Source organism: Thunnus thynnus, chromosome 21, assembly GCF_963924715.1.
Source record: "Thunnus thynnus chromosome 21, fThuThy2.1, whole genome shotgun sequence".
Lineage (NCBI taxonomy): Eukaryota > Metazoa > Chordata > Actinopteri > Scombriformes > Scombridae > Thunnus > Thunnus thynnus.
This window is the reverse complement of record NC_089537.1, coordinates 9,645,693-9,671,984: the sequence shown is the minus strand read 5'-3', so window position 1 is coordinate 9,671,984 and position 26,292 is coordinate 9,645,693. Positions and strand designations below refer to the sequence as shown.

The following is a 26,292-nucleotide window of genomic DNA, read 5'->3' as shown; positions in this document are numbered from 1 at the left end:
AGACATATGAGAAGAAATGATCTTCCATTGAAAAACAAGTGCTCTTCTCTGAGGGTCCTGCAAATAAAGAGCCCCTTAATCCTCATTACCTAAAGAGCTCCTCAATGAGATTACAACCTGCACGAAAATTACAACTGGACACCATTTTACCATCTGCTACCACTGATGGAGAAAATAATGCTCTCATTTTACAGGTTGTAAAACCTCCTGCAGGTGCAGTGTTTGCTCTTATTTAAGTTTTAATATAATATTATAATAATATTATAATATAATATAAATAAGAAGAAAACACCAGAATATGTTTGTTACTGTTGTGCAACAGGCTAAAGCTCTTTGTCTGCTCTTAGTCCTCTTTATAAATGTGTTTTAGATCTATTTTAATGTAAAACTTATTAATAAATCTCAGGTCCTTAGTCCACCGCTTCAACTTGTTATGATCACTCTACTTGCATTTGTGTGACACACCTTTCTGAAGAGGATTTCCAAGCACTGCTCTTGCAGTGGAGATTAACTTTGAGCAAAGATTAAGCAAATTAACCATGATGGTGTCTCCCGAAATAAACTGTTGCTGTGCAGTTAGTTCAACGGCAGTCATGATGTAGAGCACGGAATAACATTTCATGGGACTTTTCAAAACAGTTGGGAATTTCAGGATGCTGACGTAGGTGAGTTCAATTTGAAATTCCAATTTTGAAATCTGAATTTCTGTGTATTTGTTTACTTATTGAATTTATTTAACTTGGTTCCTGGTTGCAGGTATAGTAGGGAGTGAGTTATGTGCTACATTTACAGTGTTAGAAATACCATGTGGCCATAAAATGTTCACCGGATTTTGTTTTGGTTTTGTTAGCAAGTAATTATTATATCTAGTTTGTCTTAAATGTGAATAAAAATATAAAGTTGGTCTACTTACCAGAATAACAAATACTACTAACTACTTCTATTATCTACACTGACCAATAATACTAAGTAAAACATCTTAAATGTCTTTGATAAACTTTTAATACAAAAAATTTATTAAATGTATTATTAATGTATTAATAAAAAACACGTGAGGTTATTGCTTATTTATTTTTTCATGAGAAATTGAAAATTAAGCAACAATTCAAAGTTTTAAATGTTTTCATTTAATCATGTTCAGACATGAGTTACTGATGTGATAGAAAATAGGGTTTCTGTTTACATAATACTGTTAGAAAATAGTGTAATATTTCTGATAACACTGACATAAAAGATATATTTTTCTCATACCTTGAGGATTATACTAAAATAACTGCTGGGTAATTACTGGTAAATGAGAATTATATGCCAAACATTTCTCTATTGTTTGTGAAACGCTTTGCAGTGTGTTGCTAATCAGGGTAATCAAATACTTAATCAAATAATTGAAGGTGCCATTCACGTGGCAGGTTTCCCAGAAGCCTGGTCAACTTACCTGATGGCTGCAGTTGTGCGAAGTAAACAACATATGTTTGTAAGACGTCATTCAGCTGTTTGCTGAATGACAGCTTGAACATGTTGTGTGTTGACCCAAGTGCAAAAGTCCAATGATGAGCAGTTGTCACTTTAGATCTTTTTATGATCATATACTTGCCAAACCTGCTTTAATCTTCTCATGATTATTTGTTGCATCGCTGACAGGAATTATACTATTTCCAGTATTACCTATTTCTTATACAGTATATTCAAAGCTGAACAAAACAAATGGAAGATTTCTGTGAAGGCTATTGTCTGTTGTAAAAAAATGTGTTTTATGTGTAGAGGCACCTTTAGAAATGTTCTAAAGTTAATCACCAATGACATAGTGGAGAACGTTGTTGTGCTCTGTATAGAGAATCATCATTATGGTACCATTTACAATTTCTGTCACATGTGCACACACTATGTCTTGGATTTGAGATAAACATCAACTGAGAAGCTTATAGTGGACAAAAGAGGCTTCCTCAACATCCCTGCTTAATGTCTAATTCTTTACTTTGCTCTCTTTCTTCCCTTGCAGACAATAAGAGATGATGAATGAGACAGGGCTTCAGAGGATCCCCCCTGACCAGTCGTCAGGGAGTGGACACACCTTTGGCACCGCACGCCACCCAAGCATCATTGACCCTATTCTATCCAAGCGAGTGTGCTTCTACAAAAGTGGAGATGCTCAGTTCAATGGTCTGCGTATGGTCATCAACAACCGTACCTTTAAAACCTTCGATGCGCTCCTAGACAGCCTGTCTAAAAAGGTTCCCCTGCCATTCGGGGTGAGGAACATCACCACCCCTCGTGGGGTTCATGCAATCTATACTTTGGATGAACTGGAGGATGGGAAATCCTACATCTGTTCTGACAACCGTAAGGTAAAACCTATCAACTTGGCACTGGCCAGGAAGAAGCTTCCGCCCTGGTACCACGCCAGGCCTGCTAGCTCCCGTCGTCGGACTGTGCAGCAGGCCAGGTTTTTCCCCGGAAAGAACATCCATGGGCAGGAGCCGGTGGTTGTGCGCACACCAAAGAGGCTACTGGTTTTTCGCAATGGAGACCCCTCAGTCAAACACACTGTGCTGCTTCAAAAGAGGACTACACCCACATTTGAATCTATCCTGGAATATATTTCAGAGCTGATGCAGTTCCATGTGGTGAAATTACACACACCTGATGGCAGACGTGTGAGTGTTCTCCTCTATCAATACAACACAAACTGTAAACCGCAGTAAATTTATGAGGAAAAAAGGATTTTTAAAGCACTTACAGACTGGTAGAATCCTAAAAAAACACAATATATCTACCAAACCTCCTCTCCTCCTGCCAAGAAATCAAACAAAAACTGAAAGTCTGTGGGACAAATTAAAGGGCCTAATCTGTAATCTCAAAACACACTCAAGTATAGCCTCATCTAACAAACCCTGACCATCTTTACTGACTTTAACTGTAAAGACACAGGTGGATATTTTTTGTATTTTACTTCCCTAAAATGAACTGTTAAGTGCAAGTGTGCACGTTTCTGGTTTTGGTAGCAGCATTATTGACCCATAAAGGACTTACTTGAACCTGCCTGTAATAACTGTCACATGAGGAGGGAAAGTGTTAAGCTTCTTAGGCAACTAACCGTAATACCTAGAACGGCATTCTGGGATACTACACTGTAAGGCTTTAGGTCGAGGATCTGTTGTAAATTGAAAGCCTCGTGGTATTTTAAGGTGCTATTTTATCAAATAATGCATCAATTTTAGACTTGTCATACACATACATGCATGTACAGAAATTCTCAATTATATTACTCCCTGAGATACTTAGAATAAAATGTTTTTTGTTTCTTTTGCTAATACAGTTAAATGCCATGAAAGTGACACATTTTTTTATTTATCTGTCTGCTGTAGGTGGATGGTCTCCCAGGCTTGATATTGTGCTCTGGGACCGTAGTGGCTGCAGGCCGGGAGCCTTTCCGGTCCGCAAACTACGATGCACAGAAATCCCCAGCCCCAACACGGCTGTCTACCAACCGAACAGGTCTCAGAAGACTAAAGGCTTTAAACCGTACGTTTTCTAAAGAACTACCTTGCAATAACTTATTTGGTTAATTAAAATTACAAATTGATTAATGTGTCAGTCCAATAGGCCTTTATTCTTATGACACACACAGAGCGTCTGCAGTAATCTACCTGCTCTCATGGGATGAAGATTGGGAAAGTGCTGAGACAATGATATTACGCATAATACCATAGATGACCTACATACACCGTCTATGTGGCTGCCGGCTATTGTTCTTCATGAGCTGTGAATACGTGTACTATCTCTCTAACTTTTCTTTCTCTTTCTTCTCCCTTCATGCTTCTTGGGTATCCTCTAAAACTGCCTGCCTATTCTCCTCAATCATTGCCTCAAATCTTTGGACATTTCTTCTTCATTTTTCAACATTTTTTTTTACCTGCTTGGCTTTTTTGACTAACTGAAAAGGTAAAAAGAAGTCACTATCATATTCATCGAAGTCAAGAAACTTCTCCCCCTCATCGGAGAGGTACATTGTGAATCGGATTCATAGCTCTATTGCGGAAAGTTCATACGACCTACCCAGTAACCCCACCAACTCCATTGAGTTGGAGTCAAGCCGTTTACTCGAGTCAGTCGCAGAAACGGAGGGTGACACCTGCCTTGGCGATGGAGGTGAGGGGCAGGGCTGTTTAATGCCCACTGAAGATGACATTGAGAAGTCCTTTCGGGTGAACGAGGATGGCAGCATGACAGTGGAGATGAAGGTGCGGTTGACAATTAAGGAAGAGGAAACCGTCCATTGGACCACCACCCTGACACGATCCAGTGTAGCCAATCAGCTTAATGCGGCCTGTTTACCAGCGCCTGAGCCAGAGAAGGAGATTTGCTCGCCTAACTCAAACTCACTGGATTTACAAAACTCAGTTGCCTCCATTGACACCATCAACAGGGACAAAACTACAGATGACAACGATGAGGATCCACCATCACTGGGTAGTGGAGCTTTCAGTGAAAATAGTAATGAAGAGGATAATATCAAAGTACAGACAAATGTGGCGTCCCCTAGGAGAGCTCAAACCCCAGGACACAAGCAAATTAGAAAAAAGCAAGCTTCTTTGGAGAGCATAAAATCAGTGACAGCAGACGGGATTCAAGAGGGTATGGTTGGCTCTTACTCGTACAGAGAACAAACAGAAAATAGAGCCATGACAGAGCAATACTGCATGGTCAAGCAGACTAGCACTAGACCAGTACCCAAACCCAGAAGACTTGGCTCTGTGGATGCCAAAACTATAAACAACAGAAATATATCCACATTCAATTCAGCTAGCAGGACTGAAATCCTGCAAACTGAATCCGGCGAGGAGGAGGTCACTGAAACCGTCTTACACATATATGAACAGCAGACCTGCCAGGATAATTTCCTTGCAAACTTTTATGCACATGAAGCATCTACATCTGGGATATATTTTTCTAGGCCAGCTACTTCGGAAACAGGACAGCTCTCCTCCAGTAATGAATTCGAACCCGAGCTCTGGAGACCCTCGACAGCTTCTGAGTCCATTAGCATCTGGAGGGCTGAGAGCATGTCAGTAACATCTGATTTAACCTTGCCGTCACTTAAGACCGGTGCAATTCAAGCAACAAATAGGCAGCAACAATTCCCAAAGTCCACTATTGGCAAAGAGAAGCCACAACAAAGAGAGGTTAATAAAGACAAGAGGATGTCCCCGAAACCCAAAGTGATCAACAAACGCGTTCATCGGCTTATGACACCAGGCAAAAGGCGAAACAAAACTTCTGCAGAAGCAACTGAGAAACATAAGAAAGTGAAAACTTTCTCCAGCGCTGGATTCATTAAGAGAATTTATGGGAATAAATCAAAATCAGCAAAAAGCATGATGAAGCTTAAAAAGAGACCGACACAAGACGGGGATGGGGGTGTTAGAACAAAGACCTCACAATCATTGGACGACACAATGAAAGAACTAAACATACCATCACCACAAAAGATAAATATAAGTGAGACAGTTTCTCCTGAAATAAGCAGGCTGAATGTTTCTCCCATCGAGGTAAAGCAGCCACGAGGAATATTGGAACGTCAGACATCAATGCATCAAGAGAAAAAGAACAAAAATGAGTCTTATGATGTCAGCGAAAGCATGTCACTGCCTGCTTTTAACTCCTCCAGTTCTGTTACTAATAAATATGTAGAGAACTGGCTGGAGAAAGCCCATCTTAACCCCACTGCAGTTCTTCATGTGAAAACAGAAAATGGTATGTTTAGGGAGTCAGAAAATAATCGTGGGTTGATCGCTGTTGCAGAGGAGGAAAAGTGTTGTGAGAAATTAGAAATGCAAACATGTCAAACTTTCACAACTGACCCACTGCCTGAGAATGTGCAAGGAACTTCAATCAAACAGAGAATCCAGTCCTTTGAAAACAAATCAGGTCCATCAGTGGAGAAAACTACAGTCACGCAGCAAATTGCTCATAGTCATGCCATCTCTACAAATACAGACAACTGTAATAGTTTTGCTCAGAATAAGACAGAGGAAATAAAACCCCACTCGATTGGTATCTCCTCTGAAATAAATCCACTGACTAATACAGCCTCAACAGAAATACCATCAGGCAGTGAAGTGGAAAATAAATCAAGACCAATCAAAATCTCACTTCAAAAGGCAACACCTTACAATACACTTTCAATGGAGCTACCACCTCCACCGTCACCATCGCCACCACCTGCGGAAAGCCCTGTTGAAAAACCAGAGCTATCAAATGCTGAACATTGCACGGTGGATGTACCTTCAGTGGCCAGCAGCCCATTATACAGGCTCTCATCAGTGAGCAGTCAAAAGTCAGATAGTCATCCATTATCTATCAGTCCTACATCTGACATGGCCGACTCACCCACTGACCACACAATGGAAATGACAACATCAAGTCAGACTGACATTCCTCTCTCACTGAGGGAAGCACAATTACCAAAAACTGTCAAAAGGGCCCCATTGGTCAGTAATATATCTCTTGAAAGGAAAATGTCTCTCAGAAAGGCTTGTCTGGATAAATATACTTTATGTAGTGAAGCCACCATGGAAACAAGCACATCATCTATTCCCAACAACACAGTGGCTGATAATGTGCTGCCAAACGACATCTGTTCAACAGAGACACAACATCCAAGCAAAACCCAACCAGAAGAGACACAACAATCGATGTCAGATCTGATGAGCAGTCCATCATGTTGTACTTCTGCGTCTCCAATTAGTGTAACATCTGAAGAGAAAATATCCTCAAACAGTATTTCTTCAAGTGAGACTCCAACACCAAGTAATCACCCATATATAGAGACAACACCATCAACACCATCAACTCAGGTATCATCACCTAAACCCTTGGTGAAAAAAGTAAAAATCATGAGCAGTCCGTCTCCAGAGAGGAACCCCCAAACAAATAATTTCTCCTCTGAACTTGCTAATAACTCTCCAAGACTAACATCATTACATAACCACCCTCTTGATGAAACTATGTCACCAAATATCGGAATACGAAAACAGGAAACACCAAACTCCAGCCCCTCTCCTGAGATAAAGCAGAAGCTTAATAAATCCAAGCAAAAGAAACCCTCTCCATATTCTCAAACTCTGGACATGGTGTCACCTCCTGTCAGACACAAGTCAAATAGAAAGTTGCTCTCCGGAAACCTCTCCTCAGACAGTGCATCAGAGTCTCCAACTAAGACACAAAGAAAAACGCCATCCAAAAGTAAGCATCACCAAACACAACAGTCAGTAAAATCAACTGCTGAGCTGGACAAAACATCAGAAACATCTGATCAGAGTGATGACAATAAGGTGAACGAGACAGATGACCTTGCAAAAGCCTATCAAGATAAACCCATGACAGACACACAAATAATGCCACAGCCATTAAACATCGCAAACCAGCCAAACATGAAACCCGTGCTTCAGAAAATTTGCTACTCAATCAAAGCAATTAGACAAATCACACAGAACAAACGCCAATCATGTCTGGAAAAGTCCAACAGCTTGCCTGACTTCTCCTCTCATGTGGCCACTACATTTGGCTCATCATCTAAAGCTCTCCTTGCTTTCTTGTCCGTCATGACCCTAAAGGAAGGTATAACTAACCTAAATATGGATGAGCTGAATGTAAACAATGTCAGTTGTGCCGAGGCTTTAAAAATGATCGATTCCCTCAGAGAAATCGCCAGCATTGAAGATTCCCAGAAGTTAAAAACCAGTTTGTCTGATTTACAAAAGTCAGCTTCGAAACAGCTCCTGGAAAGTTGGAGGGGCTTTCAAGAATTTAGTGACAAATGCAAGAGTCGCAGCTCAACACCAAATTATTCGGAGAAAGAATTTTCCGAACAAGACTGTGGCATTGAGGAAAATGTTATTGATGAGATAATGGGTGAACTAGACATACCTGAGACACTTAAGGAGGAACTGGCTTCTCTTTCGGTGGATATCGGAAGTGAGAGTGACAATGAGGAAAAGACATCTTCCAGGTTTATCGAAAAAGAGGAATCGTCACCAGATAAAAATAGTGATGCTGACATACTCCATCCCTCCACAAATGAGGCTGTTAATGTCAATAATGAAACTCAAGATGAGAAAGTTAATGTCGATGTGAGTTCCATCATTAAAAAATTCACAGACATTAGCCAGCTGAAACAATCCAACTTAGAGATAGCCAGTCAGAAAATTAAAAATGTGTCAGATGATTTAAAGCAGGTTCTAACTGACGAGGCATCTAAAGACGACAACGATGTGGCCAAATGTCCACCGCCAGATGAACATAATGATAAACAGATATCTGAGGAAAGGCAGCTTCACAGTCAAGTATTGTTTGCGAAAGAGAGCAGCGAGGACACACAGACATGTAAGGATGTAGTGAATGAAGAAAATCAGGGGGCAGAAAAACAGCAGCAAGGCCACAATGAAGACACATCAAACCAAGAAAAGGAGAATATGACTGGTACTGACAGCTGTAGCTCTGAAGTAGAGGAGCAAGATACGGAGTGTGGGCAAAGTGAGGAAAGTATACGTACTCCTGAGAATGAGCTTACCTATGATGATGAGTCAGGTTCAGATGACGAACGGCAGAAGATGTCAAGTGCCAATAAAGATTTAGAGCAGAAAGTGAGCTGTGAGGAAAGTGCATCTAGCTCAGAGGCTAGTCAACAACAAAGCTCAGAAGAGGAGCGAGAAGTTGAATGTGAGGAGATGAAACAGGAGAGCAGGGAAGGTGATTTATCCAACCCTGAAACTCACTTTGAACCAGCAAGCGCCGACTGCTATGTGGAACTGCATGCCAGCAGGAAGGGAAGCACCTCCAGCCCAAATAGTGAAAATCAGTCATTGTCAGAGGAAGAGCAATCAGAGGTTGAATGTGAGGAACCGAGCAACAATGATGCCTTGTCTGACCCTGCAAACCCAGAGAGTAAAACAGGCTGTATGGGACTGAATGCCAGTGCTAACAAAAGCGTGTGTAACTCAGACGTGGATGAGCCCTCTTCTTCAGAAGAAGAGCAGCCAGAGGTTGAATGTGACAAGCTGAGCAACAAAGATATCTTGTCTAACCCCACAAATCTGGCAAGTCAAACAGGCTGTATTGGACTGAATGCCAGTGCTGATGAAAGTACATGTAATTCAGACATGGATGAGCCATCTCCTTTAGAGGAAGAGCAGCCAGAGGTCGAATGTAAGGAACTAAAGGTTATCGTTGAGGAAAGTTTGTCTGAACCTGAGGAAGAACAGGAGAGCACGGAGGAAGAAGAACACCTCGATGATCAGCGGGATCATGAGGAACAAATGAAAAAGTGTGAAGAGTTAAACTCTTGGAGAGAAGAGACAGAGGAGGAAAAGGTTACCTCAGAAGATGAGGACATTTATGCTGATAATACTGTAAAAGGAGATTTAAGCAATTTGATAGAAAATCAGGATTCATATATCATTAAAGACAGTGATAGCTTGATAGAAGAGGAAAAGCATTATAGTTTTGAGGTAGAAGAGGACAGTGGCAATGACCACAGCAGCTGTGAAGAACATATAGAAGTAGAGCAACCAAAAGTCAAAGACAAACAAATCAGCAGCTCTACTGAGGAAGAATTAAGCTGTTATGACAAAGGGTCCAGCTCAGAGGAGGAACATGTCAATATGGACAGACACATAAAGGAGAGCTGTGCAGAACATCAAGAAACTCCTGCAATGGCAAAACCGCCTGAAGATACAAACTGTGAAAAGGCTGTGGAAAATCTCAAGCATCAATCTGAAGTCATAATATCACAGTCGGTCGCAGAGAGGGTGAGTTTTCTGGAAAAGGTGGCTGCTGATACCCAGAAGAGAAAAACTGTTACAGAAAGTTCCACCGTCACATGTGTATCACAAAAAAATGTCCCTCTTGTGTCACATATTGAGGAATTATCCTCTGAATCTCCCACATCTCAGCCAGCTCTCATCACCCAATCAGCCCCTCAGTCATCGTTATCTTTCAGCTACGATTGCGGTGGCGTTATAACCACAGAGCCCGAGGGCAGCAGGGTGAAGTCAATCAGAGAAATGTTCCTGGCAAAGAGTTCCACAGATACTCAGCCCGGGCAGAGACGTTTTCCAAGCCCGAACAGATCAGAGCTGCCCGAGTTAAGAGCACAGACGTCAGCTAGTGGCGGCTATCAGTCTCAGACTTCAAGCGAGCTGTCCAGTGGCGAGGATGATTCATCACGGACACCCATCACTAAAGGCTTTGTGAGGAGAACAATTGAAAGGCTTTATGGCAAGAAGGATGCTAATATTGATGAGGTCTCAAGTGAAAGGCCTCCATCTGCACCCAAGCAGAAAAAGAAAGAACAGTCAAGCATTTTCTCTCCTTTCCACATAGCCAAAACGATGTCTGAGTTGTCTTACTTCAATTCCACTAATGCCCTGGACACCTTAACTGAAGCGACACGATGCATTGCTTTTAATGCACAAGTCGGGCCTGGAGACAGTGTCCCTATTGATAAAGGAAGATGGCTCTTAAAAGAGAACACACTGATGAGAAAGTCTGTTTCAGATCCAGTTGGAATAAACAAAAACTGTCCCAAAAATGAAGGAATGTGTGAGGATACAGAAGAGAGCACTCCATATTCCCTTTTCAGTACAAAATCTGAACTGGAAGACACGAAAAAGTCATTTTCAAAAAAGTGTACCTACTTTTCTTTGCCCCACGCTAGTGACTCAGACGTGTGTCAGGATGACCTGAGCACTGCGAGCAAAGGCAGCGTGAATGGTGACAGTGTCACGGGGACAAAAGACAGTTCTGAGGACACCGCAACGTTGGCAGAGAGGAACGGCACACTGCCCGGTGTCGGTATTAGCGACTTTAAGATGAAAGATAACAAAGTGCACCCACTGATAGAGGTTCCGTCTGATGGTGAGGTTGTAGCAGTGCAGCCTGGGAAAGGTCAGGGTGTTGTCAACAGAAGGATTCAGGAGCCTGATGTGTTGGACTTGCTGTACAATTTTTGCGGTGAACACTGTCCCATCCTGTAAGGACATTTCATTTAGCGTTAAAAATAAATCACACAATCATAAATCAAGGACTAAGGACTTAATATGTCAAAACACATGTACATTGCTGGGCTACAGTATATTATCTTGTCTTTGGTGCCTACATTTTAATGTTGCCATAGCTATGGCATAATACACTATCATATGTCAACTCATTTGATCTAACTGCTGAATGTGTAACAATGGTTAAACCCTTCTTCAACCTTGATATTTCACCATGTGTGTTCAGAGCTTGTGATGCAGTTCATGCTCCATGTTCAGTGTAAAATTAGTGAACATTATTGATTGTGTATTTGCCACGCACACACTCCAGAGCAGCTGTTTCCTTTTAAAGGTTGCCTGTCAACATAACAGGTACGCAGAGCATTACTGTAATCTTGTTTTAAAACTCTTAAAACAGATCAAGTCCCCCGCAGATGTCAACAAGGCAACAAGGCCAATCCCCCACCGCACCGAGCAAACGGGTCAGTTCGTGGTCGCAGCTGCGGTGGTTCGGCCTTCAGAGTTCAGGTCAAAACGGTGCTGTTTCTTTTCTAAACAGCCACAAAACAACTGAATTTGAAACAGGTTATATTAAGATTGTAGAAATTGTCAATAATTGATAAGTGTGACATTTGATTTAATATTGTTTTGTATATTTAAAAGTGTCTAAATTGTAAATATAAGTAAACATAGCTGAAGACATATTTAAGATAACCTGACCTTTATAAATAGGATAAGGAGTTTTATGGTTTACAATGTGGCAGCTGTGACAACTTTGTCTATTTAAATTTGTGTGTAAGAATAAAAGTGTGTATTTGCAAATGTTGTTTTTGTCTTTTATTTTTCTATCTAACTTCTTGGATCTAGACTAAATTCAGTCCAAATGTTGATTCTTGGTTATATTAAACATGCTGTGCATTTTGTCTCACAAGGACATTCAGGCGATCGAGATCATCTTAGTGTGAGAGTAAGGAGTCAAAAGGCCAAGGTGACCGTTGTTAAAGATACCTTAGGAGGCTCAGCTCAGTTGTTTTCTCCTACTGATCAGTATCAGATCTCCAATGAGGAGCGGAGACCTCTGTTTTCTCACTCTCTGCCTGAGGAAGTATCCGTGTTGTTCTAAGGTTGTTTTGTTTCTCAGAAGTTGCCATCGAGCTGGCCCGTGTTGTGACAGGAGCGTCGAGGAATGCGCTAAGAGGGGAGTGTTTACATCTGCAACTACAAAGAGAAAACAGCCAGACGTTTCCCACATTTGACCTTATATAGATGCACGATCAGTAACTGTATTTCATAAAGACATTAGCAAGACATATTCTGAAATGATAAAATAATTAAAATATCAAATTCTTACCACATTGGCCACAAGGTGTCACTGATGATCAACACAACAAAGTATGACTGAAGGGTCAGTACTAAATTTTACCTTTTATGGAATAATAAAAAGCACACACACTCACCTGATGAGTCTATCAATAAAAAAAAAGAGCAGGCATGTTTTAAAATGTTTATTATTTAAATAAATATTTACATAACAGCTTCGTATAAATCAAATTTCTTTTTCTTACACGACACGTCTTTCTAAAAGTAACTGCTTTTAATTAAGAGAAAATAAGGGATGTATTACAATGATACTGTAAATCTGTGTGGTGACAGGCAGAGGTTCATCTCAACCCCTCATGTTGATCATTGAGCAAAAAAAAAACCAAAAGTCCTGTTTTCACTGATAAAGGCTGACACCTGGATGATATGTTCCATCACTTTAATACCATTTAACACGAGCCTTAAGACCTTGCACATCTCTTATTATAAATTTTGTTATAGTATGCATAAATCTACATGATCATTTGATATACAGTTTAATTCGTTGTTACTAAGAAATAGGAGGATGACACTCTACACTAACTCAATAAAAAGTCATATGCTGCTTAGCAGAACATACGGCTAGAAAAAATAAAATCAACATTTTAAGTCACACATTATTCATTCAGGCACAAACAAAGCAATAGACAGCCTTGGTGAAATTAAAAGACATCTCTCATACAGTATAGGCTATAATGCCCTGCTAACTGGTGTACAGTATATGGCTCAGCTTGGAAAACGCAACGTTTCAGGCGAGGTGATCTAAAAACATTAGAGCACACAAGTAATGCCCAAGCTACAGTTCTAACCCACATCTCTTCAATCAGGTTGTGACGCTTGTTGAAATGAGACCCTCTGATTAAAATCACCTTTTTTTTTTTTTTTTTTTTTTAAAAGGTGATTCAAATGTTACAATAAAACAAGACAGTGAAATCAAGGGGACAGGCGTGGAAAAGAGAGTCAAGACTGAACCGCTCAATGTAAATTGTGCAGTTGTGACCTTTAACGTTATCAATGACAGCATCACTGTGAAGAGATGAACATGAAAAAAAACCTCAATGTACACATGTACACGTAGTTTACTACATCATGTCGGTAAAAAAATATTACAGAATGGGGACAAAACTAGAAAATAACCGTTTTATTTAATCTAATAACTTGATTTTATGCTTTTCAGAGATTAAAAAAAAAACAATGAAATGCGCTTTGTTTTCTATTGCTGTCAGGTCATGCATGTATACTTCTAATAAATCCAAATTGTTTACTTAAAAAGGTATAAAGAAAATATTAGTTTTTTTTGCAAAATACTATGCAGGGAGGGATTAAAGGGTGAATTAACAATATTTTCCAACAACAGCTTGTTGTTTTCATCCTGAGATTTGAACCCATGTGTGTCCTCTCCAAGGAGAAATTTACAGTTTTTTTTTGTTTTGTTTTTTTTAATCGTTATGCGAATAGAGAGTCTGTGTCAGACACTGTTTAGTGAGGGCAGGTCCCGGTGGTCAGTTAAATCCATCGTTACCTTTCCTGAAGACTTATCATACTGCATCCGTTTTGGGCTGGGAGGAGCGCGTTCCACTCACAAAGTTATAAACCAAAAACTGAGAAGTGCCAAAGTAATGTGTGGCAAAGAGTTTCCCGTCAGGAGTGGGGTCGGAGAAAGCGATCTCGTCTTTGCTCAGGTATGAACCGTATATGAAGTTGTTCCTGTGCAGAAAAAAAAACAAAACAAAACAAAAAAGAAAGTGTTTGTTATGTCTAACTTAATTTTAGGTGACACGATATCAAATCCTGGCGTGTCTGAAGACACACTGACCTGAGGCACTCCAGCAGGCGCGAGGCGATGCCCTGACGTCTCATCATGTTGACGACCCAGATGCGGCTGATGCCACAGATGGCTGGCTCCGGCGTGGTGGAGCAGCACCAAGCTCTCTGCCGTTCAAACATCACCTTCTCTCCCTCTGAGCCCTCCGGTACGGGCTCCTCAATCACCCTGTACCCCTGCGAGCAGCGATAAAACACATAGATGGACGAGGCTCAGTATTATGTGAAAAAAAATAGAAACTGATTAGACGATACCGGTGGGTCGTATCTCACCTCCTGAATGTGCTCTGCTATGAGGCATCCAGCAACTTTCTTGTCGTTGGAGATGAAGAGGAAGGTTTTGGTCTGAGAGGGACACTTGGTCTCCACCTGCTGGAAGCCGAGGTCATTGTCCACCATCTCCCTAATCTCCTCAACCTGAAGAACAACCAGTTATTGTATAGTCAAGAAAGAGGCCACAAATATTGCAATATAGCTGGGGGACATGTATTCAGATATTTAACTCCTGAACTGTTCTTCATTCTGGCAGTTAAACCTTATGACAATTGGACATGAGACAGTTTGAATGTGCTGATAGTGCAGAATTACCAACACTGTATAACGATACTGTCATTTCTGTAGGAAACTTATCATTAAAGTATCATCTTGTGAGTTAATTTCGGGATTCTGCATTTTATTGGCTTCAATTTGACTGCTGACAGTGTCGATCTGCAAGTAAAAGGCTCTAAACAAGTTTGTATAAAGCATATTGGGAACATAGAACAATGATGTTGTGTTTAACCATTCCTCTTTTTCTCAACGGAGACCGCAATTTCATTTCTTTCTGTTAGGCTCTAAAATGCAAGCACTCATTCCCTTGTTTAAATAGTTTAACCGTTTCTATTAAAGACATTTTTCTGTCATTAGTAATACCTTGATTAAAAGGCTAATTCCCTGTGAACATATCGTACCTTTTTCAGGGCATATTTGGGATCATCTGGCAGGACAAGAATGATCTTGCCGTCTGGATATTCTCCCAAGATTCTCTCTTTTTTCCATCCCTGAAAAAAACAAACAGTCAAAAGTGTTTATTTACAAAGGAAAACCCGTTTTCCCTGCCCTGATGACACACCCATGATTCTGATTTCTATGTACAGTAACTGCCTGCATTTCAACGTTTCTAAATGACCATACTACATGTATTTAATACACTTTAATGCTACTTTTTTCAGCTACCGGTGTTTCATTCACATGGTTTTATATAATCTGTTCAATTGTTATTAAATTTGACACTTGTTTTGCTCTTATTATCATTTCTTCAGTCCTGCCTTCATCCAATCTACAGTATCAATCAAAGGTTTTGGCTGGTGCTCTATATAAAATGACTGAATTCTGCAAGTGAATTGGTGTATTCAACATAATTAAGTAGAAGCTACATAATACTGAGTTATGGCCCTATATGCAATCACAAAACTTGGCAAGAAAATGATCTATTCAGACAGATTCAGACAAACAGAGACTGTGGCATCCTGCCATGTCTTTTTCTAATGGTGTGTGAAACTGAGAACAAACCTGTAAGAAAATGTGCTACACAGCCGATAGTGAGGAGAAATCTCAGTTATTTGCCACACACATAGGATTGTTCCCTGTAAATGATTCCTTCTTACTCTAAATATACATTTTCAGACACTCTCGGTCAGTTCATAGATAGTTATTATATATCCAAGCTGATGTTCAAATGTACTAAACTGAACGCTCACTAAGCACCATAAAGCTCAAATAAACTACACATTACATGCTTTGTGTGAATGATCAGTATGTTCAGAATAAATGAATGGAGACGCTGCTGCATTGCCCCGATGAGTCAATACTGTGAGACGAATAACAGTCATGCAATTTAAGGAAACCTCCTCTCACCACGTATTTGACAGCGCTGATGAACTGGTTGTGGAAGAGTAAATGTTGAGATTCATCTTCAGGGTTGGCAGCAGAGTAGAGCATCCCACACACACTGCAGGCCACTGCTCCAAAATGCTTCTGTCCTGCATCCTGTGAGACAAAGCAAAACAGCAGATCATCCTCATATATAAATACATACTTCTAATACAGTATTACTTGCTACCACTGTGTATACTAACAGGCAGATGCTCCAAAACCGGATGATAGGGTGATTGTCTGAGATGCAGAGGAGACCTGAATTTAAATTGAGGAAGTAAATTAACTGATTTACTTACAATAATAGTTTGAGTGCCATCTTTGTCAGCCTCCCTTAGTTTCTTGACTTCTTTTTGCAGACACGCATCAGAGAGAGGAGTCCCACCATCTTGCGGATTCGCTGCTCTGCTGTGATACAAACACACATCGGATTACAACAGGTTTCTATTGCTACAAGGCAAAACATGTCAAATAAGAGAAACTTCTCACTCTTGACAAGGCTTTTCTGATGTCTTCTCAGCTGTCTTGACTGTTTCTGTCCCTGGAGAGGGATCAACACCAGTGACTGTAAGAAAAAATAAGATTCTTATACACTGAGAAAATCTTGTACAAGCAGAAAGGTGAAGGTGCTGAAAAAAAAACTTAATGTCAGAAACAAGTATTTGTAATTTAACAACTATCTTTTTTCAGCTTTAATTGTGCTGTCATGTAACTACTGTGACACAACGGTCAAACAATTTAGATTTATCAAGAGAAAATATTAAATGAAGTCATCTTGACAATTATTATCTAAATTTATGTTACAAAGTGTTTTTCAGACATAGTGCGCGGTTGTTTTTCTCCAATTTAACAAAACAAATATTAACAAAAGCTTAAGAGATGAGAATAAACGCTAAAATATATCCTGAGGACTGAATTTGTCCCACATTTAGTAATGTGACTACAAAAGTAAATACATCTCAGTAAAGTCAAATAAATACATACCTGCAGGCTTTTCTTTACACTGCTGTGTGCCATCAGACACATTCAAGCTTTCTTTAGAGGGAAGGGAAGATGTAGGAGCTGATGAAAGTAAACCGGCTGTATCCTGGGTAGAAGAAGAGAGAGGGGATAAGTACCATCTGTATTCAGCAATGCTTTTGGTGACACACACTAAGGGATTTAGCTTTGAGTTACCTTGCATCTTCTTTCTTCTGATGATGGGGGATTTGGGGTTTTCTGAGGTATTGAAGAAACAGCAGGCTTTTTCTCAGATGTGGTTGAACCGGCAGGCTGAGCTGCTGTTGGAGTTGACTGCTTTAACTGAGCTGCACCAGCAGCAGTCCTTAACTGGGGTGAAGCAGAAGCAGCAGGTTTGTACTGACCTGGAGCTGAAGCAGCTTTGGACTGAGGTGTTGTTAAAACAGGAGACTTCAGATGAGGTTTTGCTAAAGGAGCTGGTTTTGATGAAGCTGCAGCTGAGGCCTTTGACTGGGGCGTTGCTGCGATGGCAAGCTTTGATTGTGGATTGGCAGGCTTTGACTGAGCGGTGGTTGGAACAGTGAGCTTTGACTGACCTGAGATCTGTCCAGCAGGGGTGGTCTGAGCTTTGAGTTTTGCCTGGTTGGCAAGCTGTGATGAAACTGTGGATTTTGAGGGAAGCATGGGTTTAGACTGAGCTGTGGGTTTTGACTGAGGGTTGGGTCGTGTAGGCCTAGACTGTGGAGAGGGCTTTGTTGGAGCTACTGGTAATGGGTCATCATCTAGTTCAAAATCATCAGGGGAATACTTGGGCCTTGGTCTGTATGGCTTATACTCGACTTCAGGCTTCGTCTTCTGAGCATTAAGTCCGTTGGGCATGGGAGGGGGTACTGCTGGGAGGCTCCTCCTGGCTGATGATCTGGTAACTTTTGGGGAGGGACCCGGAGGAGGGGTTGCTTTAGGAGTCTGAGCCTTACTTTGCCTTGTAGTTTTAGGGGTTTCAGCTTTAGGAGGTCCAGTTTTAGAGGTTTCAGTTTTGCTAGGTTCAGTTTTGGGAGTTTCTGTTTTAGGGGGTTCAGTTTTACTGACTTCAGCCTTAGGAGTCTCAACTTTGGGAGCCTCGGGCTTGGGTGTTGCAGGTTTGCTACTGGAGGTGGGACTTGGGAGAGGTGTTTTAGATGGACTGGCTACAGGTGGAGGATCTGTTGTCACAGGACTCACTGAAACTGGAGAGGGTGCAAACAGCGGCGGCTGCCAATCCATGTCTGAAAACATCTGATTTGCTTGGTCAGACTTCAGTTTCTTCACACGTGCCCACGACATTTTCTCTCTCTGCAGTTCAACCTGTCTCAGTCTTTGATATCGAGTCAGCTTCTTTTTCTCATGGACCTTGAGGGGCACTGAAACCTGTGTGATGAAGAAACGCCTCTTTTGAGGCTCTGCTGTACGCTTGGCTTCGGGTGAATCAGCTGTCGAGGGCTGGGCTGCTGGTGCCTCTTCGTCAGGTGTCACTGATGTCACTGAAGCAGAGCACCCTTCTGGTCCGGCAGGAGTGGGAACATCAACAGTTTCTACTTCCTGTGTGGTAACAGGTGGGCTTTCCTTCTTGCTGGCTTCACCTTTGGCTGCCACTGCTGCTGCTTGTTTTTCTTCCTCTATCCTCTTTAGCAGCATGCTGTCTGTGGCAATGTCCTCTGCGATTTCCTGACACAGGGCTAAGAGGTTCAGCTGCTGTCTGTTTGCTGTTCTCTTAGAAGCTGCGGCCTTTTGTTCAGCTAAGGCTGCCAGACGGGCTTTGGTTCTTGCCTGCGTATTCATTTCTTGTTTCTTGGGTTTTTCTTCCTCCTGTCCCTTTTTATCATCTTCAATCTTGTCAGCTGTGTTGTTTTGCTTTAAGTGGGTCCCATGAGCGTCATCTTTATTTTTCTCATTAACCTTTTCCTCTGGCTTTTTAAGAGGGGCTGCTTCAGTTGTTTCCTGGGGTTTTTCTATTATTATAGTGTCGCTATCTTCGTCATTCTCTTCCTCTGCCACTACAATCTCACGACCAATCTCTATATCCTCCAGAATTTGCACTTGATGCAGATCCAAGTTACCCTCAACATTCTCTGTCACCAGATCATTACAGTCTTCATTCGTGCCTTGAGCGTGAGAGTGTGCCATGTCCATGTCTGTGGTATTAACATCCATCATATCAGATGACAGTTGCTGGTAATCGTCAGAATTATGAAAAACTTGAACACTTTCTTCTAAAGGCAGCGCAGTTGAAGATTCTGTCCCGATCCTGGTGTTCTCATCCCCACCTGAATTGGTCACTGTAGCATCTTTGACCTCATCAGTTGTTTGACACTGCTGCACTTCTGCCTCAGGGCGGAAGCTTTGTTGGGAACCATTCAAAACCCTTTGATTTTCCACATCACCCACCAATGCACTGTCTGGATTCACCTGCTCTGAAAGAGAGTCTGACAAACCCGATTCGGCTGCAGCTTGAGTGACGATATCAAAGGGGATTTCACTCTCCGGGACTGGTTCTAAGATCACGTACTCCTCAGACGTACTATCTGGTATCTCAACTGCAGCAATGGCTGTAGTTGTTGTCACCGTGACATCTGCAACCTCCCGACGTCCAGTCTCCTCTTGCAGCTGTTCGGAACACTCTGTGGCGTTGACGCTTCCTGGAAACCCATTCCTTTCACTTTTTTCCGTTGCACCTTCTGACCGGCCAACTGGCGTGCTGATATCATCGCTAGAGCTGATCACTGCGACCTGTTTCACATCCACAGTGGCGCTACTCTGCTCCAACTGTGCAGAGACAGAACGCTCTGGTACACAGATGGTTTGGACCTCCATTTCAATCACTGCTTGGCTGCCTGAGACACACATTTCTTCTTTAACCGTTTCCAGTCGTAGATTACCAGTTCCTCTGTTTTCTTCATTAGCAGATGTGGCTTCCTTTACCTGCTGGGTCTCTGTGCTCTGAATGTCCAGTAATGACACACCATCATGTTTCTCCAATGCTGTACAAACCTCCCCATCTTCATTACTTTCTGGACTACTAATAGGCTCATACACTATCTGGTTTTCATGAAGCTCAACCCCTGACTGATTAACCGTCTTACTCTGCTCTTCTGCGTCTTGAATTACAATATCAACATCATCTGGTTGGCCACAAACAAAAACTACTACTTCATTGCTTCCAGTTCCTTCTCTTTGTCCTTCAATATTACTGACCGTTTTCACAGATGAATCTGTGGAAACGATTGAAGCTTCTTCTTTGACCTCATTAATCACTCGCCCCCCTGTTTCCTCTTCTAAGGCAGAACCTACCCTTTCTATTGATCCAATTCTTATGTCCATATCCTCTTGGAGATCGACAGCACCAGGGTCTGTCTCTGGCTTATTTTCATCTTCTTTATTTTCTGAACTAACCATAAGAAGAGGTTTCTGAATTTCATTTGACAAGGCCATAGTGTGTTCATTGACTTCCTCCGTCTCATGGTTCTGTTGTCCTACTGTCTCCTCTGGCGTTGCAGTAGTCTCCATATTTATTTGAACCTGTGGAACATCAACACATTCTTTGTCTTCATCCTCCTTCCTCTCACAACTCATTTGCTCGTTTTGAGTTTCCATGTCTGTCGTGAGTTCACTGACCTCCTGGCTTCCCTGGATTTGTATTTCCGCTGTAGATGCTGGATTAGAAATGTCCTCTGGTGTTGCTGTTGTTTGCATATCCATTTCTATTTGATTTACAGTAGCAGTGATATCTTCCTTCCTTTCCTTACTCTCAGTAGAAGCCATGATTAAGCCTTTTTCAACTTCAGCGTCTGTGATGGATTCACTGACCTCCTGAACTTTCTGGCTTTGCATGTTCACTGTAGATGTAGAATCAGAAATCTTCTCTGCTGTTGTTTCTATTTGACTCTCTGTGGCACTCACACATCGTGTGGTAACCTTGTTGTCATTATTCTCACTTGAGGGAATAATTAGACCCTCTTGAACTTCAGATAAGTCTGCTGCAGGTTCAGTGAGTTCTTGGCTCTCCTGACTTTGTATTTCCACTGTATGGGCCAGGTTAGCAAACGCTGGTGTTGATGTAGTCTGTATTTCTGATTTGATCTGATTCTCTGGTGCAGTTGGACATTCATCGTTCACCTTGTCTTCTTTTTCTATATTTTGAGAATTTTCAATTGCAACCTCTGAACCTATTTTCTGACTTTGTATTTCCACTATAGGGAGCAGATTAGAAATCTCTGGTGTTGATGTAGTGTGCATTTCCAAAGTGATTTGATTCTGTGGTACAGACACATATTCAGAGTTCATCTTTTCCATATTTTGAGATTTTTCAGGCATAAGATCTTCATGAACCTCAAGTGGTATGTCCGTGTTGTGTTCACTGACTTCCTGGTTCTGCTGGCTTTGCATTTCAACTGTCGGTGCCAAGATAGAAATCTCCCCTGTTCTTGTCTGCATGTCCACTTCTATTTGGCTTTCCTGACTTCGTATTTCCTCTGACGGGGCTGGATTAGAAGTCTCTGACGTCTGTGAGGCCTGCATGTCAATTTCGATTTGACTCTCCGGTGCAGTCACAGATTCAAAGTTGTTTTCATTTTCTGTAATTGTAGAACTGTCAACCTTCTGATCCTCATGAAATTCAGTACATACATCTGTGGTATGTTCACTGACTTCCTGGATATTCTGACTTTGTGTTTCCACTGTAGGCCCTATGTTAGAAATCTCCTCTCTTGTAGTCTGCATGTCTACTTTTATTTGCTTCTCAGGAGCAGCGACACTTTCAGGAGGAATCCTGTCTTCATCTTCGCTGCGCTTACATCGCGCAGTCACTGAATCTTTTTGTACTTTATCAGATAAGACTGAGGTGGGTTCACTCACTTCTGGGCTCCCCTGGCTTTGTACTTCCATCTTTGATGCCATGATAGTCTGAATTTCCATTTCATTTTGAATCTCAGATCCAGTAGCACATTTAAAGTTTCCCTTGTCTTCTTTTTCTTTATTTTCAGCATTTCCAACCACTTGTACTTCCACTGCTGGGGCTCGATTAGAAATCTCTGATGTCAGTGTAGTTTGCATTTCCATTTTGATTTGACTCTCAGGTACACTAGCACACTTAAAGTTCATGTTGTCTTCATTTTCCTTAATTTTAGAATTTTCAACCACGTGATCTTCATGAAATTCTCTTGATAAGTCTGTGGTAGGTTCACTGACCACTTGATTCTTCTGTCTTTGTATTTCCAGTGAAGAGGCAGGATTTGAAATCTCCTCTGTTGTCGCTGAAGCCTGCGTATGTGCTGTGGCATATTCAAAGTTCGTCTCTTCTTTTCCCATACTTGTAGAACTTGAAACCTTCACACCTTTTTTAACCTCAGCAGGAATTACTGTAGTGTCATTAAATTTTTGGCTGGTGGGTGTCGACATTTCAGTACAGCTTTCATTTGTCTTGGCTATCACCTCTTGAGTGCCATGGCTCAATTGCACTTCAACCAAAGATCCAGGACTGGCAGCAGACTGAGCAGACAGGAATTCAGCTCCTTTTCTTTCACTTTCCTCCAGCTGTTCTTCTGACTTTCTAACTATTTTGTTCACACCATCACATGAATTGGTAATTGTGTCTGGCACTTGGTCAGATTTTGATTCCTTCTTGAATGTTACTTGAATTTTGACACTGAGGTCTGTCTGACTCTCTGGGTTATGACTTGGTGTGGAGTTTGTTTCGTTTGACAGCCCTTGATATACACCTACATCACAGACACTGGCTGCTTCGATCTCTCCCTTTATTTCATGCTGACTTTCCTCAGTTTTACATTTTATAGCCAGCCCAGAGCCAGAAACTGTGGTCTCTCTTGTTTCAGTTTCACTGCTCTGATATGTCAGACTTCCTGGTGTGCAATCACAGTCTGCTTTTTCGTCTGTCTGGTCTTCACGCACTTCATAGCACTGATTCACCTCTCCACTACTAGAACATATTGTTTCCGCTGATGATGGTAGTGTTTCATTATCTAAACCCTTTTGGCTTTTGATGGACTCTGCAACATCTTTCTTGTTTTCATTTACTTCTATACTGCACTCTGCCCCAGTGAAAGAGTCTAATACCGGTCTAGATGATGCCAGTGTTTCCTTATCTATAAGTTTTTGGCTTTCTAAATTTTTGAATTCCTTATGTTTACTTTCTTCAGCTGCACATTCTAATTTGATGCTAGCTTCCGTGCTCCCTGTTTCAGAGACTAAAGCTTCCTTTGACTCTGTCTTTGTAACGTTATCTGAATTTTCTTGTCTCTGTATTTCAGTGTTAGGCTCTGGAGATTGTTTGTTCTCGTTCTGAATAGCTTCATCCATGTTTTGAATGCCTAGTAAATCTGAGAATCTACCATAATTATGGTCCATCTGTACAGGGTCGCTGGGTGAGGGTGATAACTCTTGGCTCGTCTCTTGTGGGTCAGAAGGTGACTCTTCAGCCTTGCGCTTAGCTCGGACTCGGTTTGAATATTTTCTAATGCAGCGGGCCTTGTCTCCGTCATCCCTCTCTCTAAAGAGGTCAGTCTTACTACCATCACTACTTAAATCCTCATCGGACTCTGTGGAGGCTGTCCGCTTAAGGGAAGCTTTGGAGAGAGCTTTCTGTGAGGGAGCTTCTCCGCAGGAGGCACTTGTGGCTTTCAGGAGCTTGGCTTTTTTGACAGGTGGATCTGAAATGGTTTTGCTGGAATCCTTTGGAGGGGAACTGTGTATGGATGACTTGGCTGGTTTGTTTCCCCCTTCTGCTGAAGCAGACAGTTTCTTCTTGGTCCGAGGGGCTGCTGTCGTATCTTGCATATTTCCTGTTTTAAGGGACTTATTGTTGGCAGCTGATGCTGTTTTAGAATGCAGAGCCTCTCCGTCCTCGTCCAACTTCCTCATCTTGGGCTGAGAATCATGAGGGGATGATCCTCTCTTTGAGGCTGGCATTCTGTCAAAACATTGGACATAATGAAATGATATTAGGCTGGACAACAGAACACATGCAACTTCATTAAATTAATTAATAAAACTGGCTCTTATCTGCAGTTTCTCCTCTTTGATTTACTAAGAAAACGTGTTTAAGTTCTCCTGAACTGACAACATGCATTCAAAAAAACATAAATCCATATCCAATAAGTAAATTCAAGATAAGTACTATAAAAGTACTGACTATAATCCTTTTTCCAAAAGCTTCAACAGTACTAACCTGGTTTTCCTAAAAGCAACAAGGCTGGCTAACACTGGACGTAAACACTGATAAATCACTGTTAAACTGTAGCCACACAATGTACGGATTAGATTTAATCGCTTCAATCATTATCATTATCGAATATCTTATTGCTCGTCGGACTTCACCGGAGATTGTTGACAGTAGGAGTTTGTGCAGACAGTCAGAAATGGTCAGTTAGCTAGCTGAGATGGGAGCTAACGCTAGCAGCAGCCAACTCGCAACAAATGAGCGAAAACAACGGCCGGACAGACAAACGTCAGGCTTTACACAGTAGTCCTAACGATATAAGTTTCGGCGAGAAGAAAAAAGGCAAGATATTCGTCAATGAAACTCACTTTGATGTTTTCTTTTTCAACAACAGCTGTTTTTTTTTCCTGTGAATAAAAATTAACTGTACTTCCGGAGGAAAACGGCGGATATGACGTAGGAGCCCTCCAGGCCACACTCAGCGTTATTTTTTTCCCACCCGCATTCTGCGAAGACCCGCCCTACTCTGCCTCTGATTGGTTCTGACGCTGATATTCTTTCCCTAACCCAACCATCTCACGGCTCATGCCTAAATCTAACCAATCTAAACAAAGAAGTTAACAAGTACTAGCCAATCAGAGGCAGAGGAGGGCGGGTCTTCTCAGAATGCGGGTGGGAAAAAAGATAAGGCCCACACATAAACTAAAAAAAACAAAAATAAAGGAAGCTTCCTTCTAACATATACATAGATTTTACTTAGCTAAGATATATATTTTTTTAAATTCTGAAAAACATATTGATTGAAGTTGTACGTTTTGTTGTAGCTCCCTTGAGACTGCTGTTCACTTATTTTGGCCCTTTTGTGAGACTCTTTGAGAATAATGTGCCTTTATCAACGGCCATTGATGAACATTTTATATTATTTTGGAAACATACACATATATACACATATTCCAATTGTTTTCACAAAGGAGGTCAAACAGCACATTGGTTCAATTCAATTTTCCTCTAATCCAAAGGCTGTAAAAACTATGAATGTTTGTTTTTTGTTTAAAATCTTTTTATGAACTGTAACTCCCCCTAGCTCAGTTTATCTGTTTTTGTTTTTTTACTTTTCTTCTGTAAAACAGAAGATCAATATATGATTTGCTGCATATGATTGTTTAGTGGAGGAGGAAATTGTAACTGGTTTTTATGTCAATAAAGAAGTAAAAACAAAGTTGTAGTTTTTTTTAACTTATGACAAACAAGAAAAGTGTGCACACACTGATGTATTATGAAGAATCATTTTCTGTGTCCCCTGATTGACTTTATGTTGTCCTTCATTGTTATTATTGTTTACTTATTGTATTTGAATATTATTTGATTATGATGTAAGATATTATGAGTGTTAAATATTACTATCACTTATAATTTATTTTATTTTATCTTATATTTTATTTACTTGACATATAATTATGTTTTGCAAAACAATACAAGAATGCACATTTCGATTTAAATGCTGAATGTCTGCATGTTCATGATGTTCTATAAAAAATATCTAGGTTGTAGATTTGAGGATTTTAACTTTATTTACTTGTCAGGGACAAACAATACGCACATAATAGATTAAACTGACTGATATAGTTGTGATGTATTTCCAGGCTGAGCCAAATGTTCATCTGCAGTTTGTGGAAAGGTTGTTTTTAAGTTCAAAATACAGGCAAAAGGCAAATATTGTATATAATATGTATGTATAGAGAATAGCAATATTAGACATTTACATTTCAGAATCAGGTTTATTGGCCAAGTATGTTTACACATACAATGAATTTTACTCCGGTTTCTAGAGGCTCTCAGTGTACTTACACACAACAATGTTCAGGACAATAACACAAGGACATACAGCCAAAACAAGAACAAAGTCAAACAAAGATAATTAAACATAAACGTGTCACTATTATGTACAAACAAGTAAGTGAAAAAAAATTTAAAAAAACATACATATAG

At 40.9% G+C, this 26,292-nt stretch overlaps 2 protein-coding genes across 4 annotated transcripts; one reads left to right on the top strand and one right to left on the bottom strand.

Moving 5' to 3' along the window:
- Positions 1-419: 419 nt before the first annotated feature.
- On the top strand, positions 420-11,858 carry LOC137173494 (uro-adherence factor A-like). Its single transcript, XM_067578363.1, has 4 exons — positions 420-665; positions 2,000-2,654; positions 3,366-3,522; positions 3,943-11,858. The coding sequence occupies exons 2-4, from the start codon at positions 2,010-2,012 to the stop codon at positions 11,034-11,036; spliced, it is 7,896 nt and encodes a 2,631-aa protein (XP_067434464.1). The 5' UTR covers positions 420-665; positions 2,000-2,009; the 3' UTR covers positions 11,037-11,858.
- Positions 11,859-12,526: 668 nt separating this feature from the next.
- On the bottom strand, positions 12,527-24,745 carry LOC137172887 (uro-adherence factor A-like). Of its 3 annotated transcripts, none has more exons than XM_067577472.1 (10): positions 24,672-24,745; positions 17,310-24,054; positions 17,118-17,220; positions 16,623-16,698; positions 16,433-16,541; positions 16,116-16,247; positions 15,170-15,259; positions 14,493-14,636; positions 14,212-14,396; positions 12,527-14,102 (listed from the first exon to the last, which is right to left on the bottom strand). In XM_067577472.1, exons 2-10 carry the CDS (start codon positions 24,051-24,053, stop codon positions 13,934-13,936), a joined length of 7,752 nt encoding a protein of 2,583 aa, XP_067433573.1. In that variant the 5' UTR covers position 24,054; positions 24,672-24,745; the 3' UTR covers positions 12,527-13,933. The 3 variants fall into 3 exon arrangements, with proteins under 3 accessions (XP_067433573.1, XP_067433575.1, XP_067433574.1); XM_067577474.1 differs by having other exon boundaries at positions 16,433-16,538; XM_067577473.1 differs by lacking the exon at positions 24,672-24,745 and adding an exon at positions 24,313-24,604.
- Positions 24,746-26,292: the final 1,547 nt, after the last annotated feature.